Below are 18,095 nucleotides of genomic sequence, written 5' to 3'. Positions count from 1 at the left end.
CTAAGTATCCAATGCACAGCCGGCATATCCTCGAGAACTCGAATTAGCGATCCAAATGTCAGGTATACCTGCTAGATTAAAGAAATATTCTATTGAATTTCTGAGCGAGGAATGTGAAAATTCTCTGTGGGCACACCTGGTAAGAGACTGGACAAGTATATGTGTGACATATCTGGCGCGAACTTAGCAAGATCAGGTAAACCAAAGTACATCATGTAGATGAAATGACGCAGAACACTCCATTACAATTTCCCTCCTATAAATGGTGGCTTCGCACTTCAAACATAGTAAACAGAAATTATTGAAAGCGAACCATGAATAGACTGAGAGAAATCATAGACTATTGAATTTAGCAAACCAATAAAAAAGAAGTATCATGTGGCTTTTTGTGCCTCAAAAAATATAAGTCTGCGTCCCTGCGGAAAAGCGAAAGCATTGCACTTTCCGGCCAAAGTTTTGTTATGAGCTCATTCTTGCGCATTTCAACATTTTACTAGTTTATTTTCACTATACTAATTTAGGTAGCTGACTTCTGATTTTTATATTTTCTCATATCTGTTTATTTGCGGTCTTACTATTTGTTCTTATTTACTTTTGTCTATCGTATTTTATTTTATTATTTGTTTTGTATTTTCTAATTTTATTTTTACATCGTTTTTCTTTAATGTTTTATTTTGCACTTCCTTTACTTATCAATCACCTTCCTTACCATTTCATAAACAGCTATCAGCCTCCTTCCGCTAGACAAGGAGAATAATGGACACATTAATATGATTTCGGCTCACAGCAGAGGTTTGCCGCTCGGCTTAGGAACTTAAGGAGGGCAGCTCGAGTTCTTCCATGGCCACGATTTGTATTATGAAAGTATAGCGCTTTCACGACGAGGACTAAACATAGAGCGGAGAGCAGGTGCGCTTGCGTTTAACTCTGTTTTATTTAATGCATTACAGGCTTTTATACACTGTAGGAGCATAGAGAAAACAATTGATAAAACCCTGTAATGCATTGAATAAAACGTATAAATTATCGCACGTGCTGCTCACTCTTTTTTTGGTCTTCTCTTCTAAGCGCTGTATTTCCATGATGATAAACCAACTCGCCATAACTTCCAACCTGAAGAACTATTTGTAATATTATAGTACAGTGGAACGTTGTGGACATGTTCTGCCTACACGCTGCTTCCCAAATGCGTGTTCTACAGTCGTCAATTACACCGTAGTTTGATTCAATATCTATTCGAATATATGTCTACTGGCCATATCATTTGGAAGTTACATTTAGTTGCAGTTGCTCCATATGCCTGTACTTGAAGTGAATATTTCGGTCTACATCTGTCACCATATCTAAAGAGGATACAGGGAAGAATGAGAGGAAGAAGCCTGCACATTATAAAGCAGAACTTAAGAAGGGTTTAATGGGAGCCTCAGTTCCCAAGTCAAGCCGAAGACAACTCTGCTTGCTGAAAGGTTCTCTTAGCTTGCCAGGTGAAACCCTCCGTCAACCATAAGGTGCGAGGATAACAGAGGTGTGCCGATTCTTAGGTGGTAGACATCGAAGAAATTTCGTAATATTGAAAACCAAGTTATTACTTAATTCAAGCAGCTTTACCATAATGTGCTTTTGCTTTGCGAATTTTAATCAGATTATAAATAAATCAAAATGTTTTAGATGTGTGGTCAACATGATACAAGAATAGTCGTGTTACTATCCGCCTTAGTTATTTCAAGCCTTCTTGGTTCTTGCATCAGATAGACCAGTGACGTTCCGCACTCTCCAAAATACAAGATGGGGGATGGAGCGGATTTAAATTGGCAGTTTATTATAAAATGCCGCTTGAGCAAATTAAAAATAAATTGCTTGGAAGTAATTTTTAGAAGTACATTTTCAGTAATAGTTCGTTAGCATTCTGCTTTTCCCAAATAGCATCTGCATCAGTTGAAGCATGCTGTAAATATAAACAAATAAAATACATTGCTTACTCAGCACTTAGAACCATAAGCAACAAGAAATAACTGGCGATGCCTCTGGGCTTCATCTGGGAAACACCACACAATCAACCGCTACAAAGTTGCAACCGGAACGTGAATGTGCTTAACTCAAGCTTAAGACTAGACAGGATGCACTTATGCTTTTATTGAGCTGTGTTAATTATATTTTACATCACATAGCAGATTGCCGACATTCCTCACTTGTATGGCCCTTCACGATACCATCAAACAAGGAATATACGAGGAAACGAACGCATCTCAAACCTAGGCGTGAGGTCATAATTACTATTTCCACATGGAGATAGCAAAATGTCAAGCTCATAATTCTGCATGCGAATATGGCTGTGACTTTTGATTTTTTGAATATGATTTCGATGACGTCGGCTATAGCTGAAGTAACCCATGAATATAGCTTGAGTACTTCACAGATCATTTTTATTAGGTGCTGCCTAATAATTTGGAGAAATATTTTTCACACGGCGCCTCTGAAATCCTTTCCGCTATGAAGCAAGATTTCATGGATAACTTTAGGTTACCGTACATCTCTACAGTGGTTCTCGACAAATTCCAATATACAAACTAATTTATACTGTGGCATTCTCTTGTACTGTATACAATTTTGGTGCTATAGACTTCTTAGGCTGCAACCTGGCGGCTAGCTCCGTGCCAAGCTATGTTTAATATGATTATGTCACGTATGGAATTTCAAGTACCGCCCTTAATGTGTCATCTCCTTATAAGATATTGCGCAGTCCCTCTACACACATAAAAACAGGACCATTATTTCCTACCATTTTTGTTTACACAATAAGGCATCGTATGCATTATTAGCGGTATTTTTCACAGAGACATGCTCATTCAAGAAAGGAACGATTCTTGCCCTCGGAAATTCCTATGATCTGGGCACCATAAAGGATTCAAGAATGGCGCACAAACATTGAGCAGAAATTTGAAATTGCTCGAATTACCACGCGTAGGAAACCTTTCAAGTCATTTCTTCAGACAAAAAAAAACACTCCATTATACCACAGTGACTTATCAAAAGATGTGTAAAACTATGATGCTACAAAGGCTGTCTGGTTTGAAAACCATAACGTAGTGAGCCGAAGAGGTCAGCTGTTGCTAGGCCAATAAATGTGTTATGTCTATTTATGACCGGGTTATATGGTAGAAACTTATATCTCGTGATGTCGTACGATCGGCCGTATCATTTCTTGCTTTCCCCTACACTGCCGCACTTTTTTGCTAATATACAAATACAACTAAGATAATTTTTCATTTTCAAGAAATGTTTCAAGAAAGGCGCCGCGAAGCGACTGCACTATCCCCTAATCACTCCCGTGTTGGGACCTCGTAACGGCTAGCTCAGGTGGAATCGATGGGACAACAGCGGCTATCGTTAACGATGTTCAGACGAGTTAGAACCAAAGAGGTGTGGGAGTGAATATCCTCATGAGTTCCCACGAAGTTGGTTTCCATGATTTAAAAAAAGAAAGAATCGCAATGATTCGCCTGCCTCTATTGTTTTCAGTGCGCAAACAGCACTCCAAACAGCTAGGACTGTTTTCGATTTACTTGGCCCAATCACGTCGCTTTGACTAGTGATTGGATAGTTCAGGCCAAGGGGTGTTAACCCGAAGTGGAAACTGAAGTTGCCGGAGGAGAGTAGGTTGTTCTGTCTTGGGTCGTGTCTTAGGTCGATGGGCTGACCCATCGGCTATGCCGAAAGCGGAAGTCTCTCCCGGGAAGTCAGGCCAACCGGTTCCAGTGTTCACTATGGCTTTTACAATCCTGTATAAATGTGCAGTGTTATTATTTATTGCGTAAACGTCATCAGCTCAACAGTCAAGACCCTTCTGTCTCGCCCAAGATATCCTTCGAAAACGGAGGAGCGCCGCAGGTGCAACGGGCCTCTATCTGGAAAAGGAACCAATTCGTGACGACCCCTGCTTGGACGGAACGACGGTTTTAAATTTACTGGCTTCAAGCATAAGACAAGATAGGTAGCGAAGAAGACGGCAGCTGACGTCAAGCGAGGTCCAGTCATTGGAATGGTGTCATCGCACGTAGGTTTTTGCAAAGTAATCAGAGTGAAGAACGCCGATTTGCAGGCAACCCCTTTTCCCCGAGATGCTGAGGGTTTCGGCATCTCAAAAGTGAGTATCCAGCCTTGGCTTCTTCCTTCTCCACGTGTTGAGCGCATGAGCATTTAAAAAATGCAGAATTCCGTTTTGAGGTTAACGCAGTCAGCTGTAGGCGGCAGAGGCAACGGGAAAACTCCTGAAAAGATTTAGCGGCACAAAAGGCGTGATTGAAAGTGCTAGAGGTCAAACTATAAGGGCCAGAAAGGTGCCAAACTTCAGATGTGCAGCATGCTCGGTTTGTACCACTTGGTGGAGATAGCTACAGTGGAGCGCCAGAACCTGGAGCAGAAGCTAGCTAAGGCAAAACAGCTGAGTGGTGCAGTTGGTGCAGAAATACCCATCATACAGTCAACGGTTACATTGGCTGTGCTGAAGAAGCACAATGTGCGAAGCGAGCGCACAGAAAGAAAACTACCTGGGCGGCAAACTAAAGTCTTTCACTAAGGGCAGTGAAAGTGGCATTGCAATTGAATGTCGCGATAGCACAGATAACGTGCTCGCGTGCACCCAGTTGATGCTTGGGGTGTTCGTTTCCGTTGAAAAGCGGAAGGAATGTAAGGTCGAATGCCCCGTAATTATCAGGATTAGTTCTATGCAACAACTACTGCAGGCGACCGGCGGTGAAAGAGAGTGGCTGCATTCAGAGGAGAGCAGTAAGGTCGAGCTTGAAATCTCCGCTTAAAATCCGAGCGTTTGTCAAATCCGATCGAATTGCGACGCACCGAAAGAGACTCTGCGGATACGTACAGAACAGGCGAGGCATCAAAGTTGAATGAGGCAGCCACAGCCATAGATTTGCAGGACCACAGACAAGGTTTGCTAGCCAAAACGCAAGGACCGCCGGACGGTGAATGCAAGGGCAATACAGTTGAGGAGTTGCAAGTATCAAAGTTAGGCTTCGTATGCCAAGCGCGCGAAGTGATCAGTGAAGGGTGCAATCCGACACCACAGGAAGATATTGCCAACGCCCTCAGAGCTGCGTTTCCTGGAGGTGACCAGGCAGAATCATCAGAGCACTCTTGTGAGAGTCCGGTCCGCTCACCAACGGAGCGAGTTTGGTATTGTCCATGGCTTTATCGTCGCAAGTTCAAACGTGAAAGGGGCCTAGAACAAGATGAGGCGACCGCTGGTTCGAAATCCTACAGGTGGAAGAGCATATAACAGTGCGTTTGCCTCCCACAGGCCAGGCAATGAAAAGCATAACCAACCCGGCTGGTAGGCATGACATGAATGAGGTCATATGCTTCGTAAAATCCTCAGTTGGGTCTCTGAAAAAGGGGAGCGAATTTCCAAGGGTATTCTCAAAAGAGAAACGGTGTGTGATGGCGGCTAGGGTTCCGTATTGCTCTGGAGGCTGCTAGTAATCACACTCGCCCCTGCCACTCGATCTCAAGTTACTTCATCTACAAATTTGTGCGAGGGTTTCAACGCCATAGTGGAAACTACAGTTTCAACACCTTCCTGTGCAAAGAAGAGTGTCTTGGTGCCTCTTTGCATAGTTTCAGTCACCAGAGGCCACACTTTGCTATGCACGAGCCAGCCGTGTTGCCTCGTGACATGAGGCTCGCTTATTACGAGAAAGGTGTGTCGAATTCTTGGAGGCACTAAGTACTATTCTCTTGAAGAGAAAATATCCCATATTGCAGAGTCTCGAATCCAGGCGATAATAAACACATCTTTGGGAGCACAGGAGCACCGAATGTCGACTGAACTGCTTTCCAAACATGTTTCGGTTTTCAACATCGCCAGAGATCATCAACCACCGATTCCAAATTCTCGCATCCATCATTTGATTGATACTGGAATATTTCGCCCGATCAGACAAAAGCCTTATCGTGTGTCTCCGATCAAACTTCAGCCTATTGACGAACATGTTCATGACAGGCTCCAAAGTGGCGTTATCCAGGAATCTTCAAGTCCTTGGGCGGCTCCAGCTAACCTCGTTAAAAAAAAAGACAACACATGGCGTTTCTTTGTGGCCATTCGTCGCCAACGCCGTAACCAAAAAAAGATGTATATCGGCTTCCGCGTATTGACAATGCAATCGACTGTCTTCATTTGGCGTCATATTTCTCCTCAGTAGACTTGAGATCTGGGTACTGGCAGATACCAATGAACCCAAGCGAAAAAGAAAAGACAGCCGTTGTGACACCCGATGGTCTCTATGAGTTCAACGTAATGCCCTTTGGATTGTGCAATACGCCTGCCACGTTCGAAGGATTCATAAACACCATTCTGCACGGGCTCAAGCGGAAAATTTGTGCACCCGTGCATGTGGCTCGGCTAAAAAGCCGAGCCACATGCGCCACCTGGGTCCGGCGTTCCATCCCAGGCACCTCCCTTAAACTGCTTGCCCTGGGGGCTTCTTCTGTGAGGGGGGAAGTCTCACTTGCTTCGGGACGTCAAGGAAAGGAAGATGAGGGTGGAGAGAAGAAGAACAAACAGAAGGTACAGTGGCATGTGCTGGTGTTGCTGACGTACTCTCAGCGTTTAAACTACAATTAAACACCCTCGTTACGTACTGAGTACGTAGCATTATATTTAGGAACATAGAAATAGTGTTACGGACAGCAAATGCCCGATTTTGGCTCTGATAGGCGACAAGTCTAGTGAAAAAGAGCATTGCCTAAAAATGCAGAATTCGCAATGAAGTGTTAAGCACCTGAGTTTTAGGCATTTATAGACATCATTAGGAAAACTTCTAGTATACAAAGAGCAAATAGGGACTAGTTACCATACAAAACAGTTAATACCGAGGAAGGTCACTCGATCCTGGGGACGTTAGTTGCCTTCCAGTCGACGCGCCTTTGTACTATACGATGTGTCAGCTGGCTAAGAAATGTTACACAACGGAGAATTATCCATACACCATGCCAACAGCGTGCCTCACAGCCTAATTTAGCTGAGAATTCTCAGAATAATTTAATAAAAGAGATGATAACTCAACTTATCGCCGCAGTTTTAAAAACATCTTGCATTTTAAAAGGTTGTAATGGCAGTTGTGAAAACTTTAAAAGGTACCATGATTTTTTAAAATGCATAATTAGAAAAAGAAATGGCAAGTATTGAAGAGATTATGTAAAGTGAAATATCCATCTTCGCACATATAACATCATCGAGTTTCTCGAAATTCACTGGTAAGAATAATAAAGGGTCTAAACTCGCAAATATGAAAAGCACTGACGTGACTCGCACATATTATATGCTGAAAATTATGCGCCAAATTATGCTTATCAGTAATAATGTGCTTTGAAAAATCTTATGCTGAAGACGTAAGAATAGTGCCTTCAGTTCGCCTTCCGCTATGCACTGACATTTAGGCTATTTCTTCGGGATAGCGGAGGCTTTGCGAATTGCATTTATAACGAAAATAATTTTTACATTAGTGGTTACAAATAATTTAAATAACCTAAAACACATAGATTGGTTGAGAGATCATGTAATAAAACCCCAAAACAATCGTCTATTTGGTATTCATATTTAGTCGGGTCACGTAGGCACTGTGAGCATTAGGCCAATCAGAAACACGTGGTTCGTTTTATATATGCATGACATAAATTCAACCAAAGAATTTCTTTATTTTCTTTTTAACTTATTCTTTTCTTTGATGATTTCTGTTTAATTGTATTGCAAATTAATACCGACCGGTACAGACCTCAAAATTTGTAATTTGGGGGCAATAACTAAAATGTGCTTAGCTTTATCTAATACAGACACTGTCCTAGACTGGAACGAAAGCAGAGTCACTTCACCGAATATGCAGTAAAGGACTGCCTGATATTATGGAAGTTTGTGCTTATTAAGTTGTGAGAAAACTACATCACGCAATTTTGTCTATATATCTGTTTAGAGCTAACATTGGTGCTGCATTCACTTCGTGTTATTTCTCGAAGAATGTCGCTGGGCTTGAAATGTTGGAATTTTATCGTGACTATAAAGCAGTCGTGGCTAAAATTAACAACATCTCATTATCGGGGTAATATTTACAAGCCTTATTGGAGAACGTCCACTCACTTTCCTTCTCTCCGTGCCCATCGTTTCTTTTATTCCTGAAATGAGCTGCCTGTAATAAATTATCTTTTACGTCTGGCATAACGCCATTCCGTTGGGCGACATTCAGAGGAGCTATTAAGATCATATTTGACGTTCATGAACGTCATTATCATAATTATGAGACTTCGGGGTCAACATTTATTGTGGCCGCACATGGCATCGTCCAGCGTATATTGTGTCGTACAAGACTGGAACTGTGGCTGAGATGCTGCGCTGTGTCACAGTCACATATAGGGTTCAATTGAGGATACACGCCTACAAAAGGCAAAAACGATGAAAGCAGAATATTTGGTGGAACTAAGCATCACGTGATCTAACACAATGACCTGTGTATGAAAACGTATTGTCATTTTTTATAGCTTTATGTTTGTATTTCAGTCAGACTCAGTCAACGCCGCAGTTATGAGGAAACGAAGCATTACTGGAGTCTACGTGGTTTCCACTAAAGTGAAAATTCCTAATTAAACCATGCTATTTAAAAAAATGAAATCAATGAATTCAAGGCGTTGCCTTAAAGGCAACTATGGCGAATTTTCAATTTTCGCAGAAATGAACGAAACTGTTGTCAGATGTTCCTCTCAACGTCAACATTTTATATGCCAAGCACAATTTAGGACGATTTAGATTTCTAGAAGAGCACTTTTCGAAATAGCCCCCGACACTCGCGTCTGGCGCTGCCGAACAGGAACGTTTCACGGCCAACACTGTGCTTGATGACGTCACAATTATGTAAGAGCGTCGCGCCGACAACGGCGACGATGCAGAAGACCTACAGTGCTCGCCCTGTTTCGTGTTGGGTGACCTTGGTAGATTTTTCTTGGCCGCTTATCCTGACGTGCACGATCTGCCCGGTATACATCCGCCGTTTTTTTTTTTTTCACGATGTTCGCACGTCAAAAAGCGCTGCAACGCGACGCCCAGCTCGAAATACATGTAGCGAAGATGCGACGTGTAACGCCGCGTATCCCTCCATGCGAAAGCAAATGTGATCTGCGAGGAGAAGTAACTCCAAAGCAAATTCAGCGAAGCAGCGACGCTGTCACTTATGTTAAAATCACGAAAGTGCTCATTCCTACGCTATTGAGCTAATTGTAGCAAGCGTACATGAATCGAAGAAGGATTTCCATGCTCGTATGAATGATAACGCATACCTCGAGTGCCCTTTCAGCTGCGGTTACCAAAGGCGCGGTTTTCTACAACACATTTTGATTCAGGAAGGACACACACAGGCATTACGATTAGAGAGTAGGTCGTGCGCTCACACACACAAAAAAAAAGAGGCAATACATGAATAGTAAAGAGTTTATTTTCCCGATAATAACAATCCGGCGGCTAAATTGCTGTCGTCGGTCATGGTGGCTATGTTTACAGTGGCTATACATCAAATATTATGTTCCACGTGGTGCCGTAACACAAACTGACATTCCGAAACCTCGACAACACTGCAGCGCATGCGTCCAGTTCAGCTCAATGCCTATGTCGTAATTATATGGCGTCACGGAAAGCAGTGCTCTCCGGGCTCTCCCTCGCGGGAGTTATAATATTGTGAGTCAAGTATTCGCTTATTTAAAATTATTGTTTGCGTGTTATAAGATTTATATTGCGCACTGGAATGACGAAGTCTTCACTAATATAAACCACCCATTGACTCAGTATGACAGCAAAATCGCCGAAATCGCCCTTTTGGTATGCCCTTTTTGTAGCTCGTCGTTTTTTGCACTGTTTATCGGTTACAGCAGCAACAACTCTCCTAAAACTAATTGTCTCAGGATTCAAGATATGTTTAGGCTGAGTACCGTGCCCGTTGCTGCCTTGCCGCCAAGGCCGTTCTCGAGCTCTATACCAAAACGCAATGCCCCAATCCGGTAAACTGTTGCTCCAGATACTATTTGCGTCATCCGCACGGCGTCTAGCGATGTCCAAACTCGCCTCAAACATTGTCCCATTTCCTTTGCAGCGCAAACCTTTATGCGCTGCTGATACAAAAGTACGCGGTCAAAATCATTTAAAATAAATGCCCACTGAAGAATCAGGCTTTACAAAACTTAAGTGAACAAAGAGGTAGGTTGCACTGCTCCTTTTGGTTTTCGTGAAGGAATCAGTTTTGCAGAGTGATATATTCATTTACGAAGGTTTTCTTGTCTTTACCGTGATATCCTGAAGTTACCTCTGTCACAATTATGATAACAATTATTTCCTCATAAACAAGACTTCTTCGGTAATTTCATAGCCACACGAGCGGCGTGCGATGTAAACAAATAGCAAGTAGGTTAATTCATTGTCTCAGTTCAGTTCAGTCGTTCAGTCGTGTCCGACTCTTCGTGACCCTATGGACCATGTCACGCCACGCTTTCCGGTCTCTCAGTATATTCCTAACATCACATAACTTCATCTGCAGTGCCTCAAGGATGCCATCTAACCATCGCGTTCGCTGCCTACCCCTTCTCAGGCGACCCTCAACCTTTCCCAACTTCAAATCTTTCTCCAGCGACTGCCCTCTTCTCATCAGATGACCAAAGTAGCTGAGCTTTAACTTTAGAATTTGACCCTCCAATGAGCAGTCAGGGTTTATGGTCGACAATATCGACTGATTTGATCTTCTGGCAGTCCAAAAAACTCTCAAGAGTCTTCGCCAGCACAACAATTCAAATGCGTCAATTCTTCTGCGGTCAGCCTTTTTCACAGTCCAACTCTCGCATCCATACATCACAACTGGAAAGACCATAGCACGAGTTATACGGATCTTGGTTGGCAGACTAATGCCTCTGCTCTTTACTAGGCGGTCAAGGCTAACCATTGCTCTCTTTCCCAGAAGCAGGCGTCTCCTAATTTCATGGCTGCAGTCTCTTTCCGAGGCAATCTTGGAGCCCAAGAAGAGAAAATCTGTCACAGCTTCCACTTCTTGTCCCTTGATGCTACAGGACTTGATAGGGCAAGACGCCATGATCTTTGTCTTTTTAATGTTGAGTTTAAGCCCAAACTTCTCACTCTCGTCTTGTACGCGCATCAGAAGTGTTTTGAGTTCCATTTCACTGTCTGCCATTAAAGTGGTATCATCCGCATATCTGAGGTTGTTGATACATTTTCCAGCAATCTTCACTCCAGCTGAATACTCGTCCAGACCGGCCTTCCTCATGATGCACTCTGCATATAGGTTAAATAGGCAGGGCGACAGTATGCAGCCTTGCCTCACTCCTTTATCAATCGGAAACCAATCAGTAGGACCATGCCCAGTTCTGACTGTGGCCTCTTGCCCTTCATACAGGTTCCTGAGGAGACAGATGAGGTGAATTGGAACTCCCATCTCTTGGAGTGCTTGCCACAATCTGCTGTGATCTACGCAGTCAAACGCTTTCGCATAATCAATAAAGTAGAAGTAGATGGGTTTCTGGAACTCTCTTGCTTTTTCCATGATCCAGCGAAGGTTGGCAATTTGGTCTCTAGTTCCTCTGCCCTTGCGAAACCCAGCTTGCACGTCCGGAAGCTCCCGATCCACATACTGCTGCAGCCTACCTTGGAGGATTTTCAACATCACCTTGCTAGCATGCGAAATAGGCGCGATCGTGAGGTAGTTGGAACAATCTTTGGCACTGCCTTTCTTTGGAATGGGGTGTAAACTGACCTCCTCCAATCCTGTGGCCACTGCAGAGTTGTTCAAATCTTCTGACATAATGTATGCAGAACGTTAACAGTGTCATGGTTGACGTTTTAAAGCAACTCAGCTGGAATGCCATCAATTCCGCTAGCTTTGTTCTTAGCAAGGCTGGCTAAGGCCCATTCAACTTCACTCTTCAGGATGCCTGGCTCGAGATCAGTAATCACAACCGTCTTATGTTGGCTTTGCACATTCGGGTCCTTCTTGTACAGTTCTTCTGTGTATTCCTGCCACCTCTTCTTTATCTCTGAGGCTTCAGTGAGGTCCTTGCCTCGTTTGTCCTTTATCACGCCCAGCTTAGCACAGAAGCTTCCTTTGATATCTTTGATTGTCTTATACAGAGCTCTTGTGTTCCTTAATTGGCGGTTGTCCTCGACTGCTTGGCACTGTATGTTCAGGAAGGCATTCTTATCGGTCCTTGCTATTTTCTGAAAATCCGCATTAAGAACCTTGTATCTTTCTCTTTCCCCCATAACTTTTGCCATCCTCCTTTCCTCAGCTATTTGCAAAGCCTCTTCAGATAACCAGTTTGCTTTCTTGCATTTCTTTTGCTTTGCAACTACCTTATTAGCAACTTCTTGTATTATATCACGTACATTCGTCCACATCTCTTCGGGCTCCTTGTCTTCTAGATCTAATTCTTGAAATCGATTCCTCACTTCCACATCATATTCTAATGGAATGTGATCCAGATCATACCTGAAAGGCGTTCTAGTTTTCTGTGTTTTCCTCAATCGAAGCTTAATTGTGGCAACAAGAAGCTGATGATCGGTGCCACAATCGGCCCCCGGCCTTGTTTTTACTGCTTGTATAGCGCTTCTCCATCTTTGCCGGCAAAGAATGTAATCGATCTGATTCCTGTACAGACCGTCCTGTGAAGTTCATGTGTACAGGCGCCTCTTGTGCTGTTGAAAATGAGTATTCGCTATGGTCAGGTTGTTTTCTTGACAAAACTCTACTAGCCTCAGCCCAGCTTCATTTGGCTCACCAAGACCGAACTTGCTTGTAATTCCGGATATTTCTTCACTCCCGACCTTAGCATTCCAGTCTCCTATGAGAAAAACGACGTCTGATAATGGGGTGCGGTCTAAAAGGCATTGTAGGTCCGCATAAAATCTCTCAATGTCAGCTTCTTCAGCAGTAGTGGTCGGTTCATAGACTTGGATAACTGTTATGTTGAAAGGGTGACCTTGGATCCGAAGTGAAATCATTCGGTCGTTTATGGGGTTGTACCCTAGCACTGCTTTGCCCATTCTTCTGTTTACTATGAGAGCGACCCCATTCCGTCTCTTGGATTCGTGCCCACAATAAAAGACATAATGGTCGCCGGAGTTAAATTCTCCCATTCCAGTCCACTTGAGCTCGCTGATACCCAAGATATCAATGTTCAATCTGTTCATTTCTTGCTTGACGACATCCAGTTAACCTTGCGTCATAGTTCTTACATTCCATGTTGCTATGTGATATATCTCCTTGCAACATCGAACTTTCCGGTCGCTTCCCGACACATCCACAACTGAGCGTCCTTTTTGCTTTAGCCCAGCCGCTTCATTCGTCCTGGAGCTACTAGGAATCGCCCTTTCTTCATCCCCAGTAAAATGTGGGACGCCTTCCAACCTGGGGGCTCATCTTTCGGCGCCATATCATTAATGGTATTGCGACTGGCCATAGGGTTTTCTTGGCAGGAAATACTGGAGTGGGTTGCCATTACCTTCGCCAGTGAATCACATTTTGTCAGAACTCTCTGCCGTGACCTGTCTATCTTGGGTGGCCCTACACAGCAGAGCCCACGACTTCATCGAGTTTCGCAAGCCCCTCCGCCACGACAAGGCAGTGATCCATGAAGGGGAATTCATTGTCTAGTATCAGTTAAAATAACAATTTTGGAGAAAGTTGATGATCAGTTAACTGATACGCTCTGGCGCATTGTAGACATTTATTTTCATCAAGTGAAAACAAAAGTGAAATTGGACGATGAACTGGCTGTCCATTGTAGATTTCAATGAAGACAATTTTATGTGATGTCCACGGGGCTCTGATTGTTCAAGTGCGAAAGATTTGAAACAGTTTTCGGTGAATTTACACAGATTACACGGTGAAAGCATTGCAAAAGCCGCAATCGACATAGATGGCAACCAACACATGTCGCAATTATAGGTTACGACGAAACATTGGTGTAGAGACAAAAACTTTATAACCAAAGAGGTTGGCCCACTCAACATTGCCCCGAGCTTATTCAGTACAGAATGCTTAGCCATTCGTAATAAAGAGACGAATGGAGTGCTGAACATCCTTTTATTTCAGCATGAAAGCACTGGACTGCTGATAATGACGCCGTACGTCAAAACAATGGAGGAGCGCTGAAATAGGTGTATCGGAAATCATTGTGTGTGTTGGTTTGGATATAACCATTGCTCCTCAATGCTTGATTGGCTGTGCTCAACCGACTCCAAGCGCAGAACCCGAACTACCCAAGGCGGAGGCACCACTGCTTCTTAGACGGTCTACTCGTGAACAACGACCTGTGAAGCGCTGCGGCATTAACTGAGATGGAAGGGGTGCGATAACGTGATAACATGCCGATGTGGCCATTCTGTCTACCGGGTTGTTGCTCCGGGCCGATAAGATCACCGAGCGTGTTATCGTGTGTAATCAAGTTATGGTCGACGCCTTTTCTCAATTGACTATATATGTTCCTGTTTTCGATTATTACGTTACGCGCCTCAAAATATTATGACGAGTTCCACTATGGCTGTGCGTGCATCACAGAGTGCGTGAAGCACCAATTTTCATAGCACGAAAACTTGTAAAAATTTGAAGATCGGTTTTTTCTAATTAATGTTTTCTAGTTATGAATAATTTGGTCAAATATGTTTTTAGCCAATGATTATCTGATGCCTGAAAAGGCTCTGGGCATACTGGAGATTGAAAGAAAGTGAAAATTTAACTAAGTTTTTATTTACTTTTAATTACATTTAACCACATTTACGCATACGCGATCCAGTATTAAAGAAAAAATATGGTAGTCATAATTATATACTAGCTTTAAAGCTTTCTTGTGTTGTTAGTGCTTCTGACGACTTCATACTGCTCGAGAAGGACAGATGCAAAAATCATAAGATTGAAGTAATATGTGAGAAAATTGGCTATAACCTTGTGCAGCCATCCCTTTAGCTATATTTTGATCAGGTTTTTTTTACAGATTTGAAGGTCTGAGTTGGAAGTGCGGCAAAGACATTGACCGCAGTTTAAGATAAAATTTCGGGCGCTTAGAACAATTTATGCATGAGAGGAGTTAACATGGTGCGAAGGCGCCGTTGACAAGATGATCAAAAGGCTGCATCTGCTTTTTATTTATTTATTTATTTATTCATACTGTTCACCCTTACTGATGGTCATGACAGGGAGGGAATCAACAATACATATAAAATCAATAACACATCTAAAATTTCAAATGACAGAACACAGTAACAACCACTTTGAGTTACAATTATACAAACAACATCTCAGAAAGCTGCTGAGCTGGATCAAATGACACAGAAAGCAAAAAAGCACATACAAAGTAATAAATAGTACGCGACGCACGGGGGACGACATGTTAGCGTTCATTCAAGTATTGGTCTAGACTTTTCTGGAATGCTGTTTTACTGGCACTTTGTACAATATGAGTAGGCAATTTATTCCAGAGCTCTATCGCGTCAGGAAAAAAAGAAAATCGAAATACGTTAGTGCGAGCGAAGTACGGCCGTATGGTTGCATTATGATTCAACCTGGCGCTATGCTTAGCAGGTGGGTGGAAGCACATTTCTTTATTTATCTTTAAATCGTCATGCAGTATTTGGTGCAGTACTGTCAACCGTTGCTTTATTCTTCGCGTTTCTAACGGCTCAAGGTTGCAGGAGTGCAACATTTCAGTGAGAGAATCAGTCCTCCTATATCTGCCACAGATAAAGCGTGCCGCAAGTCGTTGTATTTTCTCGAGATTGTCTTGCAGTACCTTTTGGTAAGGATTCCGGCTGCTGAAGCATACTCGAGCACTGGTCGAATGAATGTCTTATATGACAATAACTTCACATCCTTTGTTGCCCTCGACAATTTCGCTCTCAAAAAACATAGCTTTTTAAAAGCAGTCGATGAAATCGCTTCAACATGCAAGCGCCAATTTAAATCATGTGCAATAGTTATACCCAAATATTTAAAGCTAGACACATTTGTCAAGTAATTATTACCTACAGAGTGCTGAAAGGCAAGTGGATTTTTCTTTCTAGTAATATGTGTGAAAGTTGTTTTACCGTAATTAACTTGCATTTTCCATTTTTGACACCAGTCATTGAAAGCACTGAGGCATTGTTTAATTTAATTTTTTCTTCCATAGAAGATACTGCTCCATAAATTAAACAATCATCAGCCAAAAGTTTAATTTTTACAGGCAACTCAACAGCAGCTACAATGTCATTTATATAGACGACGAAAAGCAATGGTCCGAGCACAGACCCTTGTGGTACGCCCAAGTGCGCATCCAATAATCCAGAATCGCATCCATTAACACGTACAACCTGCTTACGGCCAGACAGGTAGGCCTTAATCCATTTCAGAACCTCATAATTAATGCCTATTTCATGCAGTTTAAGAAGCAAGTCATTGTGCGGCACCTTATCAAAGGCTTTCGCGAAATCTACACATATAATGTCAATCTGCTGACGGTCATCTAAAGCCTTTGCAAAATCATGGATAGTTTCTATAAGTTGCGTGGTCGTTCGGAGCCCTCGTCGAAAACCGTGCTGGTGCTCATTTAGTGATCCATTAGCCTTTAGGTACATAGTGATATGTTTTGCTATGATGTGTTCCATGAGTTTGCAACAAACTGAGGTACGCGACACAGGTCGATAGTTGGTTACCAGCATTCGGCTACCATTTTTATATATGGGAATAACGGCAGCACAACGACAATCTTCTGGCACTGAATGCACTTGGAGCGATTTGTCAAAAATGGCAACCAAGTAAAAAGACACCCATTTGGCATATCTTTTCAGAAATGCAGTGGGTATTCCATCGGGACCACCTGCCTTCTTCGCATCTAAGTCTAATAATAGCTGAAGTACGCCCCTTTGCCTGAAAGAAATGTTTTCCATTGTACAGTCTTTTGCCCGTGCTAAATCTAAGTGATCAGTGTTAAAGTTTCCGGCAGATCTCGTGAAGACGGTTTGAAAGAATTTATTAAAACCGTCCACTATCTCCAAGTTTGTAGTCAAAATCGTTGTTCCCAGTTTGAGCTGGTTTATACTTTCAGCTTTTTTACCTAAATATCGCCAAAATTTATCGGGAGAGGTTTTGAGATAGCCGGTTAATGTTTCATCGAAGAAGCGTTGCTTCGATGCTGATACAGCAGCTTTTATCCTGTGACGTAGTTCTATCAGGGTGGCAGGAGTAACTTGCTTCTTACGTAATCTATGTAGTCTACGTTTCATGCGTATGACATCTCTAGTTATCCACGGGTTTTGTTTCCGTATCTTCTTGCGCCGTGTGGGAATAAAACGATCCACGCAAAATTTTATTATATTTTTAAACCGCTGCCATAAGTGCTCAAGGGATTCCTGCTCGAGGGCTAACTCAAATCCACTAAAAGAAATTTCTAAGTAATCCAATATAGATGTGTCGTCCGCCCATGCGTAATCTTTCACTAGCACCTCAGGGGAAGGCACAGTGCAATTGCTTTTGTTAACTGTTACATTAAGCAAAATCATCTTATGATCTGATAAGCCATCCATGACAGTCAGTTCGCAATCGCCGACTTTATTTGAAACAAATACAAGATCAAGTAAAGACTGAGAATGAAGTGTCACTCTAGTATTTTCGTATACAATTTGTCTTAAGTTATACAAAAATGAAATTTCTAACAGTCATTATGCACTCGAGGTCTCTATGTGTCCAGGTGACATATTATCCCAGTCAATGTGCAGGAGGCTAAAATGACCAGCCATTATCAACCGTGCATCGGCGTGTGCATGCGCGGATAGAAACAGTCTCAATTCATCGAGAAAATCAGGGGGTGTGTTAGACGGCCGGTAAATAGTTCCAACAAAATACGTGATGTCTTCGAAGTGCATTCTGCCCCAGACCGATTCCGACATACTGCAGTCCACCTGTGCCGCCTTGAGAGATGATTTAACTACGATTGCCACGCCCCCACCGCGAATATCTCTGTCCCATCTAAATATGGTGTATCCTGGAGGAATAATACAGTCATTAGGTGTG

At 42.7% G+C, this 18,095-nt stretch overlaps 1 protein-coding gene across 10 annotated transcripts in view; it reads right to left on the bottom strand.

The window, feature by feature from the left end:
• LOC146181550 (uncharacterized) overlaps positions 1 to 7,010 on the bottom strand; it is a 173,469-nt gene extending 166,459 nt beyond the window's left edge. For 5 of the 10 annotated variants that reach the window (XM_084576594.1, XM_084576592.1, XM_084576596.1 and 2 more), the window contains exon 1: positions 1,980 to 2,215. In XM_084576594.1, coding sequence (XP_084432720.1) covers positions 1,980 to 2,035 — 56 coding nt within the window. In that variant the 5' untranslated portion in view covers positions 2,036 to 2,215. Of the gene's footprint in view, positions 1 to 1,979; positions 2,216 to 6,866 lie in introns of those variants that run through there. The other 5 variants (XR_014700239.1, XR_014700238.1, XR_014700241.1 and 2 more) reach the window with 5 other exon arrangements.
• Between the last annotated feature and the right edge of the window lie 11,085 nt (positions 7,011 to 18,095).

Source organism: Amblyomma maculatum, chromosome 8 (assembly GCF_055883805.1).
Source record: "Amblyomma maculatum isolate TAMU_Amacu chromosome 8, ASM5588380v1, whole genome shotgun sequence".
In the NCBI taxonomy this organism is placed as follows: domain Eukaryota; kingdom Metazoa; phylum Arthropoda; class Arachnida; order Ixodida; family Ixodidae; genus Amblyomma; species Amblyomma maculatum.
Note: the sequence above shows the minus strand (reverse complement) of the source record. Positions and strands in the feature narration are given on the sequence as shown.